This window comes from Trichechus manatus, unplaced genomic scaffold, assembly GCF_000243295.1.
Source record: "Trichechus manatus latirostris isolate Lorelei unplaced genomic scaffold, TriManLat1.0 scaffold00181, whole genome shotgun sequence".
In the NCBI taxonomy this organism is placed as follows: domain Eukaryota; kingdom Metazoa; phylum Chordata; class Mammalia; order Sirenia; family Trichechidae; genus Trichechus; species Trichechus manatus.
Window position 1 is genome coordinate 5,003,533 of NW_004444117.1, and position 24,056 is coordinate 5,027,588.

Sequence of the window (24,056 nt, forward strand, 5' to 3'; positions counted from 1 at the left end):
AGACACTTTGTTTGACCTAGAGAGTCCACAGTCAGGCTGAGGGTGACACGGGCATCCACAGCCAGGCTGCCTGGTAGTGGAGGGTTGAAGAAAAGGTCAGAACTGGGGCGGGGTGGTGGGGGGCTCCTCTCTGTCTACTCTGTCCCAGTTTGTGCAAACACAGAAAGAAGATGAAACGATTTTGATGCTAGAGACCTCTCTACACGGTTTCTCTGCTGAATTGTTTTATTCCTGGGGACCCACCCAAAGGTGAGTGAGGGTCTCTGTCTTTTTGCCCTATCTCCATTCTCTCTTTCTTGCAGTTTCTGTTATTGGTTTTGCTGGTTAATTTCAATTACTATTTATTTCAAATGTTCTATCTGCATTTCCCCTTCCTTGTATTGTCTGTCTCTATCAAGTTTTTGGGGGGCAGTGGAGGCACAGGGTAAGTTTTCTACTGTTTCTCTGTTTGGTCTCTCTTCTAGTCGTCTTCCTTTCATCTACTTCTTTCTTTTTCTTTTTCTAATGTCATACTAACCTGTATCTTCTGTCTGGATTGGGGGTGAGGGTGATCAGCTATGGATTCCTGAAATGAAGTGTGATCTAAAACAGGAAGACTAAGGAAGAGTGGGGAGAAATGAAAGTGAAGGGGCAGGAGGAGGGGGCAGATACAGGACGTAGAGTCATCTTGTCCCTGAAAGAATATTGGGGGGACAACAAAGCTTCTTTTGTGTGCAACACTTCACTGATGTATTGTAAATAGACTGGGGGGTATGAGTGGAATTGAGAGACTAGTATAGTTAGGGACCATTTTATTCACCCAGGGAACAGGACAATAGTATGGGAAGGAGGTAGTGGGGAGAAGAGAGAAGTAGTCATGGAGTGGTTATATTCTGAAAGAAGAACCTACAGTGTTTTCTGATGGATTGAATGTATAAGAGAAAGAGAAGAGTCAAAGAGACATCCAGTGTTGTACCTGAGCAACTGGATAGAACTGCGTTTAACTGAGATGGAGAAGAAGGTGGGAGGATAGGCAATTCTTCAGGGGAGGACCAAGAACCCTATTTGGCCACATTAGGTAGGACAAGCCTCTTTGACATGTGAGGGGAAATGGTGAGAACATAGCGAATGTAAGAATCAGGAGCCCAAGGGAGCCATCCAATATAGAGAGATAAACATTATTAGTCAACCGCATAGTATTGATTGTAGTAAACCGAGATTTTAGAGCTCTTTCCTGGAAAATTCTACTTAAACTTTCTCATCAGAGGCTAACGAAAGTGCAGGGATAGAGAACCGGCATAATTATCCTCATTTCACAGGGATGCAGCTACATCTAGCAAAGGCTCCAAGCACTGGAAAAGATCCACAGTTAGTGATGACTGAGATGGTTCTTGGACTCAGGGCTCAGATATCCTTTCTGGCTTTCTGTCTGTTATATTTGCTGTTTCTTCAAAAAAAGAAAAAGAAATACTTTTCTTGGGTGAGGCACTTGTTATGTATGTGTGTGGTGGCAAAACAGAAGTGTGAAAATTGTGAGAAGTGAGGAGAAAGTGAGACAGAGAGACAAAGAAAGAGAACATGCATATCTCCTTGAAGGTACCTGGGATGGAGGGCCTCAGCACATGGTGAGCAGCACTGGGCATCTTGAGCACAGAAGGAGGAACTTCTGCTATGAGGCAAGGGTGTGGAGGGCTCACTTGTTGTGCTGGTTGGGTGAACATGGGACCCTTATTGCCATGATGCAAGATGGTGTTTGAAGGCTGTGGGAACAGCAATTTGCTCAGGTAGAAAAAGCCTTCAACCTCACACTTGGGTGCTGCTGGTAGCAAGGACATTTGGGCTCATCTTTTTGGGCAGGAAACAGGTGGTGCTCTGGTCTGTGGAGACACAGCTCACCTGTGACTTTCCTGTAACCCACAATATGATTGACAATGATGGCATTCAATTACAACTCTTCCTTTCTCATGTTGGGCACTAGAGGAGGACTTTCTTCATCTACATTATAAATATAAAAGGATGACTAGCATGATAAAACTCTCAGAACATACAGATAGATATACAGGCTAAAGAGAAATCGGTGCTCCAGTCCCTTCCCTTGCCGTTACACGTATAAATTATCTCTTTGGAAAGAAATGGTCCAAGTCCTATTAGAAATAGTTTTCCAACCCCATGTGATTCCTGATTTAAAAAAAAAAAAAGTCATTGTCACCTAACAAAGCCAAGACTGCCTGCTGAAGGGTTTTCTAATGGTCCTCTGACACATAAAATACCTCAGTTTCGACCGTTCCTGGAAGAATATGAATATGAATATGTAGTCCCAATCTATGAGCTACAAGAGCTCCTATTGCTATTATATGGAGATATGAAGGAGTGCTCCCTTCTGTGTCCCATAACTTATGTTGTCAAAGTCTGATGAGTTACAATAAAAACCACTGACTGAAGAAGCATAATGAAGAAATGAATAAAGAAATGCCAGTAAGCCCAAACTTTTATTTTGTCCATGTTCTCAGGTGGCCGGGAACTACTGAGCCATGGAGACCTGTTTGAACCGATCATCCACAGATGACTTTGTCCTCTTGGGCATCTTTTCCCACAGTCCATCTGATCTTGTTCTTTTCTCTGCCGTCATGGTGGTCTTCACAGTGGCCCTCTGTGGGAATATCCTCCTCATCCTCCTCATCTATGTAGATCCTCGACTTCACACACCCATGTACTTCTTCCTCAGTCAGCTTTCCATCATGGACCTCATGCTGGTCTGTACTAATGTGCCCAAGATGGCAGTCAACTTCCTGTCTGGCAGGAAGTCCATCTCCTTTCTGGGTTGTGGTATACAAATTGGCCTCTTTGTTGCACTTGTGGGTTCTGAGGGGCTCTTGTTAGGACTCATGGCTTACGACCGCTATGTGGCCATTTGCCACCCACTCCACTATCCCATCCTCATGAGTCAGAGGATTTGTCTCCAGATTGTTGGAGGATCATGGGTCTTTGGGACAGTAGATGGTTTGATTCAGATGGTGATAGTAATGACCTTCCCCTACTGTGGCTTGAGGGAGGTGAACCACTTCTTCTGTGAGATGCTATCCGTATTGAAGCTTGCCTGTGTAGACACATCCCTTTTTGAGAACCTACTATTTGCTTGCTGTGTCTTCATGCTCTTCCTTCCCTTCTCCATCATCGTGGCCTCCTATGCTCGTATCCTGGGGGCTGTACTCTGTATGTGCTCTACTCAGGCTCGTAAAAAGGCTCTGACCATTTGTTTTTCCCACTTGACAGCTGTCTCCCTCTTCTATGGGGCGGCCATGTTCATTTACCTGAGGCCTAAGCGCTACCGGGCCCCTAGCCATGACAAGGTAGTCTCTGTCTTCTACACGGTACTTACTCCTATGCTCAACCCCCTCATTTACAGCTTGAGGAACCAGGAGGTGATGGGGGCACTGAGGAAGGTGCTGAGTAGTTGTCGGATCAGCATCCAGCACTGAAAGTTAGGGCATCCTACACCTGGCTCTGCCACCTCCTGGCTCTGTGACACTGGATAAATAACAATGAGTCTCAGTTTACTCATTAGTAATGAGGATCATGACACCTGCCCTACCTCACAGGGATACTGGGAGAGTCACCACAAACTTAGAAATGTCTTTTTAAACCCTAAAGCAGTGCTCTCTAGCTCCAATGAAAAACAAGCTTCCCACTCCAAAATCTTTTACACATTGGTTCTTTTGTAAAATATGATCAAAGAGAATGTAGTACTTTGTAAATTGAAGTACTATATAAAAGTAAGGCATTGGAATTGTTATCACTTATTATTTAAAACTGAAGTTACTTGTACTGGAAGAGAGTGCCCTTAGCTCTTCTTGCTAATCTACCATTTATTCAAAGTTTACTATGTGCCAGGCACCCTGCTATGTTCTTTATGTGTATATATAGACACTATCTGTCTCCAATTTATTTAATGTCTCACACTAGTGTAGCCTCACACTAGTGTCTTAGATGAAAACTTTACTTATGGCAGAAAATTAGCCTGTGTCTTGGTCATCTAGTGCTGCTATAGAAATACCACAAGTGGATGGTTTTAACAAACAGAAGTTTATTCTCTCACTGTCTAGCAGGCTAGAAGTCCAAATTCAGGGTGTCAACTCCAGGGGAAGGCTTTCTGTGTCAGCTCTGGAGGAAGGTCCTTGTTATCAATCTTCCCTTGGACTAGGAGCTTCTCCACACAGGAACCCCAGGTCCAAAGGCTGTGCTCTGTTCCCGGCCCTGCTTTCTTGGTGGTATGAGGTCCCTCCTCTCTCTGCTCACTTCCCTCTCTTTTTATCTCTTGTAAGACAAAAAGGAGTGCAGGCCACACCCCAGGGAAACTACCCTTACATTGGATCAGGGATGCAACCTGAGCAAGGGTGTTACATCCCATCCTAATCCTCCTTAACATAGTCTAATCTTGCCTCATTAACCACAGGCAGAGGTGAAGATTTACAACACATAGGAAAATTATATTAATCACAAAATGGAGGACAACTACACAATACTGGGAATCATGGCCCAGCCAAATTGATACACATATTTTTGGGGGACACAATTCAATCCATGACAGCCTGTATAATTCTCTTTGGAGAGTTCTCACCTTTCACCTGTGTAATTGAAAACTTTATAAAGATTTTTTAAAGGAATAAAAAGGTGAAGTCTTTGAGATTCATGAGGAAAGGGGTAAAGACTTGATTATTGCGTATTCAGTGTCTGACACATAGTGAACTCACATGAAAATGCTGGATACATACAAACCTTGTATAAAAAGTTCCTCTTTTTAACACTTTAGTTTCTATAACAGGAAAATTGGCTAAATGGCTTCCCCTTTGGGGAATCAAGAATGGAACAATAAATGACAGAATTTCAACTGCTACTTGAAAACTTGTTTGTATCCACCCATCTAAGCTCTTTACCAGTGTTTGGTCATATTTTCAACAAAACTATCTTTTTCTGAGTAAAAAAAAATGATCTTTGCTGAAGGCAGAGGAAAAGTGAAGCAGAATGAAGTTCTGAGAGTTAGGCTAAACTATAGGGAGGTGTTTGCTCAACTTTCAGGCTTTGAAGAGAACAGAGGGCAGTGGCACCAACAGTAACTACAATTCTTAAGACTTACTATGGGGAAATGACGTTGGATTGTGTATCAGTTTAATTCTCACAACAAGTATTTCATGGTGCACATCATTATTTCCATTTTACAGATGAGGAAACTGGGGCTCAGATTGGTTAAGTCCCTTCCCCTCACTCCCCAGTTTTCCATTCCACCTTTCCCTGGGAGAGAGATTGTTTGTTGGAGCAGCTGAGATGATCAGAGCACTCTGTAGGAGGCTCCCATCCCTTGGAGGTTTAATTACTAGACAATGGGAACATAAGTGTGGTAGAAGAGGAGTTTCGGGGTATTTGTAAAAACAGAAGCAACTTTCCTTATTCACGCAGAACCCATTTTCTTCTCATTTTTGTTGTTGTTATTATTGTTGTTAGTTAGTTACTGTGGAATCTGCTCCGACTCGTGGCAATCTTATGTACAAAGAATAAAATGTTGCCCAGTCCTGTGCCATCTTCATGATCATTGGTATGTCTGAGTTCATTGTTGTGGCTGCTGGGATAATCCATCTTGTTGATGATTTCCCTTGTTTTTGCTGACCCTGTACTTTACCAAATATGATGTCTTTTTCTAGTGATTGGTCTTTCCTGACGAAGTCTCACCATCCTCGCTTCTAAGGAGCATTCTGATTATATTTCTTCTCAGACTTGTTCATTTTTTTGGCTATCCATTTGGCAACATATTCAATATTCTTATTATTTTAAACAACCTTGATGGATTTCTTCAAAATATTTTCACAGCCCTAGTGGAAGGCACTGATTATTCCCTGCCTATGGGTGTGTCCCAAGCACCCTAGTCAACACTTATTTTCATATGATGAGAGACGACTCCAGAATAGTTCTATGGTCTTTCTTGAAAGGCTTACATAAGCCTTTCTTTCTCCTAGAATTTTCTCTTCTCTGCCTCTCCTAGGTCCCTCCTGCTTCCATTTCAGGCCCATTTCCTTCAAGGAGATGGAGGTACATCAGCTTTCCTTCCCAGTTAGGGGAGGACACTTATAGCTAAAACTGCACCCCTTCCACAGTAGTGGTGATGTTTGGTCACAAGGACACACAGTTCCTGATTGAAACAATGCCTGCCTGATTCCCCAGCCCTTCCTACTGTCATTGATTAGAGTGTTTCTGTTAAGGGTCTCTCTTCCTTTCTGAATATGTTCATTTACCGTTTCTGTCATCAGATATTTTTATATCTGTTTGTCCTTAATTCATTATCTTAAAAACTGTTAAAAAGAAACGAAACATCCCTTTTCCATATGAATTTGTCAAAGTATAATTTTTTAAGTTAAAAATATGCCTCTCATTCAAATATAGAGTAAACATGTCAGAGATTTTATTCAACTCATTAATTAATAAGGAAGTCAGACAGTAAAGCTAGTTGTAAGAACAACAGGCCAAAAAGGTAGAAACCCAAATACCCATCAACAGATAAATGGATAAACATATCTTTGATTACTGAAACAACAGAGATAAAGTAATAAAACAAAAGGCAAGCAAACAAAATAAGTTCCTTACATCTAAAGAGCCAAGATGCCTTTCAATAGTGTTGTCTTCTTCTAGGTCTATTGTAATACTGAATTGATATTTTGATTAAACAGCCAAGTATTAGTTATCAGGCTGGGATGATCTTAATCAAGTACCAAATTTCTTCTGACGATGCTTTTGATTTTTACCCTTCCTAAGATCAGAACCTAGATTTAGAAAAAATAAAATAAAATTTTCAAGATATCTTTTACACCTAAAACTTCTTTTGAACTTCTCAGCCCCTGAACAACACAAAGATGTTTTTCTTCATCTTATGAAAACAGAGATGCTAGAATTAATTAGGTTTGTTTGGTATACTCCATAGTTCTTAATTATCTTAACATCCTTACAAAAGAAAATTGAAATGAAATATTTCTATTGGTATCCGATTCTTATGGACCCCTCAAAATTCAAGAAATACTTTTACTGAGTCTCCTTGCTTTTCATGGCAGTATAGTTATTTGCAGGAGTTCAATAAGAATCTGCCTTTCTTCAAATGTATAGAGATCAGAGTCTAATAGTGGTTACTAGGGGTGGGAGGGAGGGAGGGGAAAGGGGGAAATCATTGTTTAGGTAGCATCGAGTTTTTGTTTATGTGGATGGAAAATTTGACAATGAATACTGGTGAGTGTTGCACAACATGATTGGTGTAATTAGTTTTATTGAATTGTACACATAAAAAATGTTGAATTGGCAAATGTCATGTTATCCATATTTTTACAACATTAACAATTTTAAAAAAGAATCTGCCCTTCTTTTTACCATTTTACAATTGGATTGGTCATACCTGGAGACTGACACTTGAGAATAATTTTCATTGAATCAGGTATGACAAGCTCAGCATGAACAAATAAAGATTTTACTTTATATGTGGCACCAATACCTGTAAAGCCTTCCCAGAAAAACTCGCTGGGTACCTCTTACAGGTGATGAGGAAGATCACTTCTTGGCAGGCTAGGAATTGTTGCAAATTTTGGGGACCTCAAGAAGAGAGGAAATTTACCCAAATTTATGGTTACTGCGGATGAAATCTGTTGGAGAAAGTGTCTTGGGTTTGGTTTCCTAGCTTTGAGAGACAAGAGCAAATAACAGAAACTTTTAAAAGTTCAACTTGAGATTCTTTATAAAAAATTCTTGATAGAAATTAATTCTCAGCCCGTAGTTTGCTCAATTCTTTACGTTTAATTGAAGCTTATATGTGTTAATTAACACCTCTAGCTGCACCTGTGTAAATAATCCGGCCAAAACACAATGAGGCAAGCTTTATTTTTGTGACTAAAAATAATCATTAGAGATCACTTATGATCAGAAGAAGCACACTGTTAAAACTTATTCAAAATTTAGAAGTAGAGAAATTGGATGACTCATGTCCTGTCAATGTCAGTTTCACAGGCTCAATCAATAATTATTTAACTTTGGAGAATGTATCTGTTCTTGACTTTGCTATTTATTATTTGATGTGAGTCTAGACACTGTACAGTTCTGTGTTAAGTTGTACTCATTTCCACTAGAAAATATGACTCCAGATGGTTTTACTGCCTTGTATGACTTTAACCAGTTTTGTATCTAATCTAGAAATCTTATTCTAACATTCTTTTTTAAAAAAATAAATTTTGATGGCCTGTTGTTCTTTTTTTTTTTTTTTTTTTTTTTTTTTTTTTTTTTTTTTTTTGCTTATTTGTTTATTGTTGTAAAAATATAGATAATACAACAAGGATCTTGGAAATCATATTTTAAGCTGATACATTATAAAAAAATAATTACTCATTTTTTTATTTTAAAAAAATTAATAGCCATTGAGCTGACTCTGACTCATGGTAACCCCATGTGTGTCAGAATAGAACTGTGCTCTGTAGGGTTTTCAATGGCTGATTTTTTGGAAGTAGATACCCAGACTTTTTTCAAGATTTCTCTGGGTAGACTCAAACCTTGCAGTTTTAAGTTTACAAAAAAATTGTGCAGAAAGTACAGAGAGTTCCCTCTTGGTCCCTCTCCCCCCTGCACAGTTCTGCCTATTATTAACATCTTGCACTCTTGTGGTACATTTGTTACAATTGATGAACCAATATTGATACATTGTTATTAACTAAAGTTCATACTTTACATTAGGGTTCACTCTGTGTTGTACAGTTTTGTAAGGGTTTTGAAAAATGAATAGTGTCATGTGTCCATCATTATAGTATCATGCAGAATAGTTTCACTGCCCTAAAAATGCTTTGTGCTTCATCTATTCATCCCTGTCCCCTCCCCCTGAGCCTCTGGCAACCATTGATCTTTTTACTCTCTTTATAGTTGTGCCTTTTCCAGAATGTAATATAGTTGATATCAGACAGTATGTAGTTTTTTTCAGACTCGGCCTTTTCTTCTTGAAACCATCTCAAGTTCCATCTTGTCTCTGTCTCCCATCTCTCAGGACAGATGGCCCTCTCGGGTATCACGGCACATCCAGTAGCCCACTGTCCCTCTCTGCCATCCTCAGATTTCTAGTCCTGATCCTTTCTGAACTGCTTCTTAAACATAAAAAGAAAAGAGTGAACATAATTACTCTTTTCTTTTTTTAAGTGTATTTATTTTTTTAATAATTTATTTTATTTTTGTAGTTGTTAAGAATATACACAGGAGAACATACACCAGTTCAACAATTTCTACATGTACAATTCAATGACATTGATTACATTCAAGTTGTGCAACAATTCTCATCTTCATTTTCCAAGTTGTTGCTGCACCATTAACATAAACTCACTGCCCCGTAAGTTTCCTATCTAATCTTTGGAGTTGCTGTTGTCAGTATGATCCCATATAGAAAGTTCTTAAAAAAGCACAATGCGAAAGGCAGACGTTCTTTACTAGTTAAGCTATTGTTTGGTTTTAGCAAGACTTCAAGGAATATTTTTGGTTTAAGGTTTACAGATTATCTCAGAGCAATAGTTTCAGGGATTCAGCTAGCCTCCATGGCTCCAGAAAGTCTGGAGTCCATGAAAATTTGAAATTATATTCTGCCTTTTCTCCATTTTGATCATAATTCTATAGAATCTTTGATCAAAACGTTCAGAAATGGTACCATCCATTTCTTCTGGTCTCATGACAAAGGAGCAGTTGTTCATGGAGGTAAAAATAACTACTCTTGATATACAACTTTTGTCAAAATTATGACTCAATTTAGGTGAACATAATCTTGTATTGTTCATAATTTAAACATGGAAGAGGATAAATTTTAATTCATTTGAGCAGTAAACTAGCATACAAAGTTTACAGAGCTCTTACTAACTAGTCCTTTCATGAGAAAATAAAACCAAGTCTTGTAAAAATAAAATGGACGCTTGTATTATACTCCGAACTGACAAAACCAGAAGAAAAAAAAAAGGTAAAAACTATGTTTTCTTTTAGTCAAAAGTATTAAACCAGTGCAATTTGTTCAGGGATTCACTTTCACTACATAAAACTGGATTTTTATACTGCAATGTTTGGGTTAGTGATTCCTGTAAGGATCATTTTTTCCCTTAAAGTCTATTGCATGTAAACTATAAGGAGCCCTGGTAACAAATGGGTAAGCATTCAGCTGCTAACTGAAAGGTTGGTGGTTCCGACTCACTTAGTGGCTCCGTGGGAGGAAGACTGGTGATCTCCTTCAGTAAAGATTACAGCAAAGAAAACCCTATGGGGCAGTTCTACTCTGTCACGTGGGGTTTCTATGAGTCAAAATCAACTTTACGGCACCCAACAACTACATTAAAATTATTTTATATGAATTTGGAAATATTTGATTTATGTAAGCACTTTTGACCTTTATAAACCAATGAGAACTGAGCTCCTTTAATTTCAGGGGTTTTATAGTCTCATTTGTTAATACCCTCAAGAGGGAGGGAAATATTTCACACTCTGTTATGGACTGAATTATATCCCCAAAAAATATGAGTTGGTGTTCTGACCCCCAAACCTATGGATATAATCCCTTTTGGGAATAAGGTTTTCTTTGTTATAGTAATGAGGCCATAATGTGTGTCCTGAATGCAATCACTTCTGAGTGATAAAAAGAGCAGCAGAGATGGAGAAGCAAGAAAGCAGTAATGGGGGAAAGATAGATGTCATGCAGAGATCTCCAAGAAATGACCAGAAGAACACTAGAGAAGCTGAGACACAAATTTTCCCCCAGAGGGGACAGAGAGAAAAATCCCCCAGAGTGGCTGCCCTGAATTTGGACTTCTAGACCTCCTAAACTGTGAGAAAATAAATTGCTGTCACCCCCTTGTGGTATTTCTCTTACAGCAGCACTAGGAAACTGAGACACACTCATACAGAGACTCTAAGATCCTGCAGCTTTCGTGGCCCCCAGTCGTGGGCCAAAGTAAACACAGAAGCGCAAAATTGCACTGGTCTAGACCTTAAAAAATTGTTCTCTTTTCCAGTGGGCCAAGATAATTCCTTAACTGATCTGAGACTATACAGACAGACAAACAAGAAAGCAAACAAACAAAAAAGGACTAACACACATTTTCTATTTTACCCCCATCATCCAACCAACAGACATCATCAAACATTCAGACCATGAAACCAGATTCCAAATTATTGCTGCCACTAATGCACGTCAGTCACGTGCAGTGCAGAACCAGAAGCAAACTTGGCCGAGAACCAGAAACAAAAACAAAGACACAGAGTCAGAATACCAAAAAAAAAGAAAAACAGAAACTCAGCAAAGATAAAGTTCTTTCGCCACATGGGAATCATTCTGGGAGCCAGGATAATACATGTTGTTGTTGTTTGCTGTCGGGTCGATTCCAACTCATGGTGACCCTGTAGGACCAAGTAGAAATACCCCATAAAGTTTCCAAGGAACAGCTGGTGGATTCAAACTGCCAGTCTTTTGGTTAGTAGCCTGAGCTCTTAACCACTTTACCACCAGGGCTCTAGAATAATACATGCTTAGGTTTAAACAGCCCATGAGGAACATTCCTTCAGCAAAGAACTGTACTTGGCTCCATCAGGTCAGTCCACCCAGGCATCTGGGTGGGACCTCCAAAGCTGTCAAAGTGTAATTTTTAAAAGGTGAAAACAAGACCCTCACACAAATATGAAATAAATGTGCATCAAAGATTGTATTCAACTTATTAATTAATGAAGAAACCAGTAAGGTAGTAAGGCTAGTTCAAAGAACACTTGAGGAGCTGGAGATTTATAGGCAATTTGGTAGAGGAATGATAGAATAAAATTGCTAGGCTAGTGTCTTAGGCTGTGTTCTCTACAGAAGCAAAACCAGTAAAGCATATATATACAGAGAGAGAGAGAGACTTATATCAAGGAAGCGGCTCACGTGCTTTTTAGTGGCTGTAACATCCCAAGTCTGTGGGGCAGGAAAGAGGATTCTCCTGATTCACGTAGCTGCAGGGGCTGGCAAACTCAAGATCGGCAGGCCAGAGAGCAGGGCTGTGAAGATCTACGAATCTCAAGATCGGCAGGTAAACTGCTAGCTCAAGTCCCAAGAACCGGAGCCAGCTGCAGGATCTAGAACAAGCAAAAGTCCCGGTAAGGTGAGTGGGAAGATTCAGGCAGTGGAAGGTGGAGAGATGAAGGCTGAGGGGGAGATGAGCCACCACAGGCCCGGCACCTTCAGGTACCACTCAGCACACCCCACCATGGGGGTGATCACGTATCAAATTTCAGTAGGGAAGTGATCACATTTTACAATTGCCAAAACACTGAGAATCGTGGCCCAGCCAGGCTGACACACAACCACATCCATCACAGGTAGGTATAAAACTGGTCAATGCCCTGTGGGTTAATAAATTGTAATCTTTGGGATTATATTTTTTCCAACAGAGAGCATTTTACAAGTTTATGGTGTAACTTCAAGTGTCTGAGCTCTAATCAAATAGTAAGTAGCAACATCAAACACAGATACATTCTCTTAGAGTATTAAATAATCCTTGGTGAGCCTGTGAAAGAAACAATTATGTTGAAAGGATGTGGCATTCCTCCAGTACTTGCAAATTTTGGGTAATTTTTCTTAACAGAGGGTACAAATGATATTTAACGGCATGAGACTAGATCATGATAGTATTGAACTTTACCTGAGTGCTGAGTTGCCTGAAAACAGGAATGGTTAAGAAATATCTGACTTTTTTGTGTTCCCAGAAATGGGTGACTACAAAACACTACCTGCTCTTACATATTTCAAGATACGACCCACCTCTATCCTTCCTCAATAACTCCCTTTTCTTTAAGACCCTATGTTTCTCCTTTTCTTTGAGACAGTCCTCATTAGTGAATGTTCTCCCTATTGCAATAGCCTGAATAAAATCATCTCTTTAATTGTCCAATGCATTTTGTCTTCATCACCTACGGAATAACTGCAGAGAAAGAAGAGTCTTGGCTTTCTCTATGAAACCCTCCATTTGTTGCCCACATATCTCCAAATTGATTAAATTTATTTTATGAATATTTGAAAGATAATAAATCCAAAATACGAGTATAGAAAATTGCTTGAAGCCTGTAGTTGCTGCCAGATGTTAGTGTGTTCGTGTTTGTAATTTATTAAATATATGTGTCTTTCGTGTGTGTGTGTAATTTATTAAATATATGTGTATTTCATGTGTGTGTGTGTGTGTGTAATTTATTAAAGCTAGGCTGAAAGTCCCATAAAAGCAGGGATCTTAGTGGTTGTAGTCACATGACTCTGCTTTTGCGAGTTGAGGGGATCAGACACAACCCTTCCCCGCCAAGAAAATAAACAGCCACGGGAGGGCAGCAGAGAGCTAGGAGACCAGTCATTACCAACGGATCAACAAGTATTTACTGAAGAACAGAATATGCCAGATAATAAGGGATGTGGTGCAGTTTAAAAAAAAAAAAAAAAAGGCATGAGCCCTTCCTCAAGAAGGGGAGGTAGTATTAAACACAAGAAACTGTTGGTTCCAACTGATAGCGACCGTATGTACTACAGAACCAAACACTGCGTGGTACTGCGCCATCCTCACAATCCTTGCTGCGTCTGAGCCCATTGTTGCAGCCACTGTGTCATTCCATCTTGTTTAGGGTCTTCCTCTTTTTTGCTGACCCTCTGCTTTACCAAGCATGATGTGCTTCTCCAGGGACTGGTCCCTCCTGATAGCATGTCCGAAGTACGTGAGACAAAGTCTCGCCATCCTTGCTTCTGAGGAGCATTCTGGCTGTACTTCTTCTGAGATAGATTTGTTCGTTCTTCTGGAAGTCCTTGGTATATTCAATATTCTTTGCCAACATCATAATTCAAAGGCATCAATTCTTCCTCTCTCTGCTTAAAACAGCCACTGCCACTAGTTGCCTGGGGTGGCACTATGTCCACATATTTCCTGAAGACTCACTGTGGTAGCTGTCAGATACCAACAGGGCTGGGGACCTATTCATTCTCCAGCTTTCATATGCATATGAGGCCACTGAAAATAACATGGCATGGGTCAGGCATATCTTTGTCCTCAAGACGACATCTTTGCTTTTTAACACTCTAAGAAGGTCTTTTGCAGCACATTTGCATAATACAATACATCATTTGAGTTCTTCACTGCTGCTTCCATGGGCATTGATTGTGAATCCAAGTAAAATTAAATCCTTGACAACTCTTTAGCTGTTATTATTAAAATACAACATTATGCCATCTCACTGGTCAGAAATAGCTAGGGAAGTTTTCACGGAGATTTGAACTAGGCCTTGAAGAATAAGTGAATAGGAGAAGGGAAGGGAAGACAGGGGAGGAGAGGGGAGCCCAGACTATTCCACTCTTGCTATGTGTTACCCTTAACAGTACTCAGTTTCCTCATCTGTACAATAAAGAGTATAGTAGTACCTACTTCAGAAGGTTGCCGTGACAGTAAAATGGATAAAGTCTATAAAAGTAAGCACAGGGCCGAGCACCATAGCAAGACAATGTGTTAGTTCTTACATATTAATATTAGTAAAAGCATAATGGTAAAGATGCGTGTGGTGGGACTTCTGGGAAATGGGGACTTTGAAGCATAGTGGGAAACACATATAACAAGGTCATGATTGTGGAGACCTGGAAAACCAGATCAAGGAGCCTGGCCAGAGTAAGTTGAAGAGGAAAGGGCTGGAATGGGGAAGCTGCCAAAGGCCTACCTGAGGATGCTGTAATGGGCTGAGGTTCTCCCCTCTCTACTCACAGCCACCACCATTCCTTAGTTGCCTGGGATGGTGCTATGTCCACATATTTCCTGAAGACCCACTGTGGTAGCTGTCAAATATCCACAGGGCTGGGAACCTATATTAAGGGTCATCCAGGCAAGACAATTCTGAGCCGCTCTGTGGAGCAGGAAAGTTTGCTCCCAGCAGCCCCTGCCTCCAGGGTCATTGAGGAAAGTCCCATTTATTTGGCTCTTTCTGTGTGTGATCCTCAGCTAGGACCTAAGGGTTACACACAAACTGTCACACATTATAAAATAAAATAAAATGAATAACAGCTTTGCCCGCAGCAGACTGGCAACCCTCCTAAGACAGACAATTACAGAGAGGAGGAGATGGTGTGGAGGGTATGGGTGAAGACTTTGACCTGGAGAGCCCTTGAGCTCAGAAAGGTGTAGAGGGTTTGGCTAAACCCACATTAGGTGCAGGAGGTGGGAAAGCCATTGCAGAAGGAGGGGAAATTGGGGAATTATGAGATAAGACATGAGTGTCCAGTCAGCTGAGGTTCTGGATGTGTTGGAGACACTAGAAAGATGGGCTGGAACCAAACAATGCGAAGTCAGTTCTGGAAAGATGAGTGTGCGTTGGGGCTTCTCAGTTGGCAGTGAGGAGGGGTCAGCCAAGACCCAGCAGTCTCTTCCCTGGGAACATGTTCCAAGAAATCCTCCCAGGAGCGGGGTGAGGACCAGGATGCTCGGCGTCATTAGAGGGTGGACAGCCACGTGGATGAGCTGAAAGACACAGGCAAGGGAAAAGGAAGAAATGGGATGGGAATGAGAGCACAATACCATGCATGGACATTACACATGCTGGCACCCTTGGCAAGCACATAGACAAAGAAGCCTGTGAATCTGTCAGAAATATCCGTGGGAGGGAAATGAGCCGGTCATGGGCACAACAGGGAATAAATAAATGAATTAAACAAAATGAATAAACTTAAAAACTAGAGAAGGGGCTTGCACAGACCAACCTGAACAGAACTGAATGGAGGAGTTGAATTAACTCCATGCCTAAAGCCTAAAACCAGTGCTTTTTAATCAGGGCCTGGAGGCAGAGGGATCAGGAGGGAAAGAAGCCTTAGATAAAACCTTAGATGAGGAACCTCCCCACCCACTAGATTATCTTAGTCCCAATCTCCTCCCCTCTGGTTTTGCAATGTCCCTCCCTCCTCATACTCCCAGACACTGGAGTTGAGAGGCATGTCTGTGGTTGGTCCAGAATTCTATTCCTGGGTTCCCTGCTGGTGAAAACTGGAAGCAGAGCATGCTGTGGGTACTTGACAAAATAATTTCTGAGGCCCCTTCTTGTTCCACCATGACACTTCGCACTTAAGCTCCTTGAATTTTTGTCTTTGAAGGCTGGCTGATGAAAAAGACTCTTTTGAGAAACTTACCCAGGACCCCTTTGTCTTTTGGGACACAGATGTGGGTCCTTCCGAGACAATGGCCAGCTTTGTCCCACCTGGAGCAGGTGAACCACTGGTTGGAATAGTTCTGGTGATAGACAGCAACTTCTCTGACCTCCTGCTATGTGCCAGGCCCAGGCCAAGGGCTCGGGTGGGAGGGTGTCAACTAGTTAGGAAGAAGAACAAAAACAGGAGGGGCCACTTGGGAGGTATTTGGGGGTGGGTGCCTCATCCCATGTCACATGGGTCACCTTCTCTGACTGTACTTAAGGGCAGCCAAGAAAATGGGCTCTTTATTTTGGCCTTAACTCACTCTGATGAAGGGTAGAAGATTCAGCAAAGATGCTGGAAACAAGGACAAATCTAAATGAGGGAAATTTAGAGACAAAAGGAACTTTTCAAGATCACTTCATTCACCCTCTCATTTTCTAGATGTGAAAACAGTCCCAGGGATGGTCAGTGGCTGACTCTGGGTCACCCATACCAGATCTCTACAGTGCTCAGGGCACTAGTCCCCATGGTCTCCCAGGACCTGTGCAGCCCTGGATCTGAATTCACAGGGATTTCCAAATGGGCAAAGATCTAGCTAAACTGGTTTCCCTTTCTAGATGCACAGGAAGACACCAGCCCTGTAAGATCATTTGCTTTTGCCTCACCAGTATAGTAACACATGACACCCCACTTGAGAAAACCTCCAAAGCCTTACCCTCTTTGAAGTCTGGGCTCTGCCTCTGCACCAAGCTACCAGCATCAGTTGCCACAGAGTAGATTCTGACTCACAGCAACCCCACGTGTTAGAGTAGAACTCTGCTCCATAGAGTTTTCAACAACTGATTTCTCAGATGTAAAATTCCAAGCGTTTCTTCTCAGGTGCATCTGGGTAGACTCCAACCTCCAATCTTTTGCTTAGCAGCTGAGCTGGTTAACTGTAGCTAGAACTGAACAAATTAGTCCCCACCCCTTGGCTATATGGAGGGTGAAAGACTTTTTCCCCGGAGGCCTAGCATAGGAAGGCCCCAAAACCAAGAGAAACAGAAAGGAAACAGGAGCTCAGCATCAGACAGCCTTCAGGTCACAGACAAAGTGGGTACTTTGTTGGCTTCTGCTCCCAGGGCTCATGGACTCATAGATGAGCTGGGTGTGGAACCCACCTGCTCAGAGGCTGCCTTTCCAGAAAGCCTTCCTTGAGTCCCCAGATGGAAGATGCCCCCTCCTTCCTTGAACTCCCTTAGCACCTTCTCTGTCCTTCTTTTTGTCCCTGAAGCATCCTATCTAGGACACAGCATTGACATTCAGTTAAGTTTAGGGGAGCCAGGGAGCACAACAAGATCTCTCCCACACCCAGACCAAACCCTGAGAAGGGTGGTTGTTGTTTTTGTTTTTGTTAGGTGCTGTATAGTCAGTTCCAACTCATAGCGACCCTATGTACAGCAGAAGGAAACACTGCCCAGTCCTGCACCATCTACACAATGGTTGCTATGTTTGAGCCCATTGTTGCAGCCACTGTGTCAATCCATCCCATTGAGAATCTTCCTCTTTTTTGCTGACCCTCTACTTTACCAAGCATGATGTCCTTCTCCAGGGACTGGTCCCTCCTGATAACATGTCCAAAGTACCCAAGACAAAGTCTCACCATCCTCGCTTCTAAGGAGCATTCTGGCTGTAATTCTTCCAAGACACACTTGTTTGTTCTTCTGGCATTGCATGCTATATTCTATTTTCTTCACCAACACCATAATTCAAATAAATCAATTCTTCAGTCTTCCTTATTCATTGTCCTGCTTTTACATGCATATGAGGCAATTGAAAATACCATGGCTTGGGTCAGGCACACCTTAGTCTTCAAGGTGACATCTTTGTTTTTCAACACTTTAAAGAGATCTTTTGCAGCAGATTTGCCCAATGCAATGCGTCTTTTGATTTCTTGACTCCTGCTTCCATGGGTGTTGATTGTGGAGCCAAGTAAAATGAAATCCTTGACAACTTCAATCTTTTCTCCATTTATTGTGATGATTATTGGTCCAGTTGTGAGGATTTTTGTTTTCTTTATGTTGAGGTGTAATCCATACTGAAGGCTGTGGTCCTTGATCTTCATCAGTAAGTGCTTCAAGTCCTCTTCACTTTCAGCAAGCAAGGTTGTGTCATCTGCATATTTCAGGTTGTCTTCCTCCAATCTTCATGCTGAGTTCTTCATATAATCCACTTTTTCAGATTATTTGCTCAGCATACAGACTGAATAAATGGCAAAAGTATACAACCCTGATGCACACATTTTCTGATTTTTAACCACGCAGTATCCGTTGCTCTGTTCGAAGGACTGCCTCTTGGTCAATGTACAGGCACCACATGAGCACAATTAAGTGTTCTGGAATTCCCATTCTTCACACTGTTATCCATAATTTGTTATGCTCCACACAGTCGAATACCTTTGCATAGTCAATAAAACTCAGGTAAACATCTTTCTGGTATTCTCTGCTTTCAGCCAAGATCCATCTGACATCAGCTATGATATGCCTTATTCCTCGTTCTCTTCTGAATCTGGCTGGAACTTCTGGCAGTTCCCTGTGTGTGTAGTGCTGCAGCCATCTTTGGAATGAGCATGTATATGGATCTCTTCCAGTTGGTTGGCCAGGTAGCTGTCTTTCAAATTTCTTGGTATAGATAAGTGAATGCTTTCAGCTTTGCATCTGTTGAAACATCTCAATTGGTATTATGTCAATTCCTGGAGCCTTGTTTTTCGCCAATGCCTTCAGTGCAGCTTCAACTTCTTCCTTCAGTACCATTGGCTCTTGATCATGTACTACCTCCTGAAATGGTTGAACGTCAACCAATTCTTTTTGGTATAATGACTCTGTGTGTTCCTTCCATCTTCTTTTACTGTTTCCTTCATCATTCAGTATTTTGCCAATAGAATCCTTCCATATTTTGACTTGATTCTTGAATTTTCTCTTCAGTTCTTTGAGCCTGAGAAACACCGAGCATGTTCTTCCCTTTTGGTTTTCTATCTCTAGATCTTTTGCACATTTCATCATAATACTTTGTCTTCTCAAGCTGCCCCTTGAAATCTTCTGTTCAGCTCTTTTACTTCATCATTTCTTCCTTTTTCTTTAGTCCTCTACGTTCAAGAGCAAGTTTCAGAGTCTCTTCTGACATCCATTTTAGTCTTTTCTTTCTTTCCTGACTTTTTAATGACCTTTTGCTTTCTTCATGTATGATGTCTTTGATGTCATCCCACAACTCATCTGGTCTTTGGTCATTAGGGTTTAATGTGTCTAATCTATTCTTGAGATAGTCTCTAAATTCTGCTGGAATATACTCAAGGTACTTTGGCTCTTGTGGAATTGTTTTAATTTTCTTCAGCTTCAACTTGAACTTGCATATGAGCAATTGATGGTCTGTTCCACAGTCGGCCCCTGGCATTGTTCTAACTGATGATATTGAGCTTCTCCATTGTCTCTTTCCACAGATGTAGTCGATTTGATTTCTGTGTATTCCATCTGGCAAGGTCCACGTGTGTAGTCGCCATTTATGTCATTGAAAAAAGCTATTTCCAATGAATAAGTTGTTGGTCTTGAAAAATTCTATCATGCCATCTCCAGCGTCATTTCTATCACCAAGTCTATATTTTCCACCTACTGATCTTTCATCTTTATTTCCAACTTCTGCACTCCAGTCAGTGGTAATTATTAATGCATCTTGATCACATGTTTGATCAACTTCAGACTTCAGAAGTTGATAAAAATCTGCAATTTCGTCATCTTTGGCCTTAGTGGTTGTTGTGTAAATTTGAATAATAGTCGTGTTAACTGGTCTTCCTTGTAGGCGTATGGATGTTATCCTATAACTGACTGCATTGTATTTCAGGATAGATCTTGAAATGTTCTTTTTGATGATGGATGTGATGCTTTTGCTCTTCAATTTGCTCTTCATTCCCGGCATCGTAGACCATATAATTGTCTGATTCAAAATGGCCAATACCAGTCCATTTCAGCTCACTAATGCCTAGCATATCCATCTTCAACCATTCCATTTCATTTTCCACAACTTCCAATTTTCCTAGATTCAGACTTCGTATATTCCATGTTCCAAATACTAATGGATGTTTGCAGTTGTTACTTCTCATTTTGACCGTAACACATCAGCAAATGAAGGTCCTGAAAGCTTTACTCCATCCACATCATTAAGGTGGACTCTACACTGAGGCAGCTCTTCCCCAGTCATCTTTTGAGTGCTTTCAAGCCTGAGGGGCTCATCTTCCTGTACTATGTCAGACAGTGTTCTGCTGCTATCCATAACTTTTTCACTGGCCAATTTTTTTCAGAGTAGATCGCCAAGTCCTTCTTCCTGGTCTGTCTTAGTCTGGAAGCTACATTGAAACTTGTCCACCATGGTTGACCCTACTGGTATTTGAAATACCAGTGGCATGGCTTCCAGCATCACAGCAACACGCAAGCCACCACGGTATGACAAACTAACAGACAAGTGGTGGGATCCACGTGGTGCTCCCCCTTAAATAGTCCGCCCAGGGGAGAAGTCTGGGAGGTGGACTTGTCTGGGAGCGAGTCAGGGCTGCCCGGAGACAGTTCCATTCCGGCAGAGGAAAAGGCCGGCAGACAGGGATAATTCGTGCTTCTGCAATGGAAACAGCAGCAGGTTGCCAGAGCGCTGGAGCCGCCAGGCAGGTCTCCCTTGAGCTGTTCCCAAGGCGGTGCTGGAGACACCTGGCTTCGGGCCAGCGGCGGGGATGTGAGGCTTCTCCACTGGGGGGGTAGGGAATGAGTGAAGGAGCTCAGGGCCGGGGGAGAGACTCCCTCAAGCAGAATCGCTGGGCTGGGAAGTGCCTTGGTGCCACCAAGGGACCTGTTATCTTCTTCCCGCCGCGCAGCCCTAGAGCAGCTAGTTAAACGCGTGTTAGAAAGTTTCGGGTTAAGGAGCCTCAGAGGGAGTTACCCGGCACTGGAAAGAGGCCGGGAGCTGCTCGCTTCCCACGTCAGCCTGAGGACTGACTGAGGACAAGTTTCAGAGGGGAGTCGCGGGGTGAACGTACCCAACAGGCTCCTGTGCTCCCAACTGGGTTGCAACTACAACAGCTTCAATAGCGCCAGGCCCTGTGCCGCAAGCTGTACGTATACTTTCTTAGTTTATAGCAAAACACAAGTTTAGGCTGCAGGAAATGGGCTTTTGGTCTAAGTGCCAACACTTTTTTCCTTAATATTATGATTGTTGCTGTTGTTTATACACGCGTAGCAGCCTGCCTCCCCTCCCTCTTGCCGCCTTGCGGCGCAACACCTCTGCTTTTGTCTCTCGCTGTCGCCTCCTCAGCAGGAAGCCCCTTTCCTCCTGATCCTCCCTGATGCTTTTTCTGGTCAGATTTCCTCAGAGAGGCGTCCCAGGCCCTCAGACCTAAGACCTCCCCCCGCCCCCCCGCTAGCCTGCTCGATCACAATATGCTCTTCTGACCCTAAGTTCCACCTGGTGTGTTTCGGTTTTTGTTAGTTTGTGTATTGTCTGTGGCTCATTACTCCTTATCCCTTACCCCTTTGACTGTTAGCACCAGGACAGCAGGGTCCTTGTCTGTCTGGTTTTGTTCCTGCTGTATCCCCTGGACCTAAAACAGAGCCTGTCTTGGCACCCCTATTGATTAAGTAGGCGTTTCTATAGTCCTTGCTTTGTGCTTTAACCCTCATCACCACTCTGTAAGAAAGGAAGGACTATCATACAATACTCCCATTCTACAGATGAGGAACCTGGACTCCAGATGATGCTAACTTGCCCAAGATCACCCTGATAGTCCGTGGAGTGCTATCAGAGGCGAAGCCCTATCAGAGCGCTAACCCAGGTGGACCCTTCCAGAAGGTCTCACACACTCTTAACGCCACAACTGTTCTGCAACCCTGAGTGTTCATAAGCAAATATTAATTTTATTTTTCTAATTTAAAAGATACACAAAATAAAAAGTGAGAGCCCCTCATCTCTTCAAGCACCAGTATGCCCATGGCACCCTTCGCCCCAAAGGTCCTTCCACACCTATGTGCACATTACACACAAACATACCAACGTACACTGTCACCTCATGGAAATACACACCGTTGGGTGGAGGTGTTTATTTTTACCATAAATTGTATGTATTTGTTCCCTTTCTGTGACAGACAAGTTGTCTATTTTGTCAGTCTTGGATTGGATGACTTCCATTACTCACACACCACCATCTCCATTCCTGCAATGGCTGCTCACCTCCTGTGCCTTCATTTGCTTGGCATTTCTTTAAATTTATTCTTTCCTTTTTTTCTTTTCTTTTTTTTACTACTTTAGCTTCATCACAAGTAATACTATCAGTAAATTCAGTTGCAAGGCGTAAGTTATGTTTTCTAACACAACATTAAAGTGTTACATAAACATTAAGATTTTTGAAGTATGTCTCAGTGTCACTGGAATCATTTTGCACACTACAGTTGGCACGTGAGTCATTCTTTGTGAAACACTGCCTGGTCTCTTTGTTTTTTTGGTTTTGTTTAGCCTTTTATAAAAGCTTTACTGAAGTATACTTTACATACAATCAGTTTTACCCTGTCCTATAGGGTCACAATGAGTCAGGGAGTGCAATGGGTTGGGTTGGGTTTTGGTTTTACATACAATAGATCCCCAGGTGATTCTTACAGATCTTAGAGATTCTTATAGGTCTTGTTAAAATGTGGATTCTGATTCAGTGCGTCTGGGATACAAATGCGAACTTTCAGCAGGGAGCTGAACCAGAATGAAACTGTTCAAAGCCCTGAATGAAGCTGTTCTGTATATCAGGCTTGGGACAGTAATGCAGCAGCCCCAGGTAAGAAGGTGGCAGAGTTCAGCTGATTCTTACCAGAAGTTCCAGCAGCTTTTTACTATGAATAAATATTTTTCATTTAACGGTTTGACCTTGATCAATTTCAAGAGTCCTGAAATGATTGCTTTTGACATTTTGTTCAGTTTTATACTTTTGCGTTCAGAGAAAAAATTGCCAACTTCTTCACTTTGCTATAGCTGAAAGTCACTACCTCATTGTTTTTAGTAGTTGAGTATATAACGTGGATATACCATGTGTCATGTAACCATACCTCTAGTGTTGGAGGAACAGTCATCCTCTACACCTCCCATCTGGGCTGCCTAAGCAGAGGCCTTGGGCCCAGAACATTCTCTGTTAAGGAGGCTGGGAATTGGGTCCCTCTCTGTCTCCTGATGTCTTCTGTATATCAGAGAAGGCTTCCCCCTCTTCTGGGCACACAGTAACTTTCTCTGTCTCTTGCACATGTGCATCATATGGCACCTGGCCAACCCCACTTTAAATATGTTCTCGGCAGAGAGGGAATGGGGTCTCTCCAGTCTACAGCACAAGAGGGGTGTACATAGTACATCTGCCCTGCACCGCCATATGCAGGGAGATCCTGCTGGCTGTGGGAGACCAGTGCCCACTAGTGAAGCTGATCTCGCTCTGTCTCTTCTCTATGTGAGTAAAGTGTTAGTCTATGCACAAGCATGAGTGAGTCTTTTGTTGACAACTTTGAACCCTGGTATGACAGTTTGGTAGTTTACCAACATCTTCTCAAGAGGCCTCTGCCAGTCACTCGGACACAGGGTGCCAAGTAAATGGGAAGGAAGTACTACCATGCGCACTGAGCATGGTGCTGGATGTTTTACTCGTCATTCAGTTCTTCTAATTACTCTATGAGATGACCATTATTATCCCCATTTTACAGATGAGGAAACTGAAGCCCAAAGAAATTAACAGACTTGAATGGAAAGTGACAGAGCCTGGATAAGAGCCCACATATGAGTGAGTACTTTCTTCCTTTACCTGCAACTGCATCCTTAGAATAGGAAAGAA

General features: G+C 41.9%; 1 protein-coding gene across 1 annotated transcript; it reads left to right on the forward strand.

Annotated features, from left to right (window-relative positions):
* Nucleotides 1-2,510: 2,510 nt before the first annotated feature.
* LOC101345235 (olfactory receptor 2V2-like) lies at nucleotides 2,511-3,458 on the forward strand. The gene has a single exon (XM_004387193.1). The coding sequence runs from the start codon at nucleotides 2,511-2,513 to the stop codon at nucleotides 3,456-3,458; it is 948 nt and encodes a 315-aa protein (XP_004387250.1).
* Nucleotides 3,459-24,056: the final 20,598 nt, after the last annotated feature.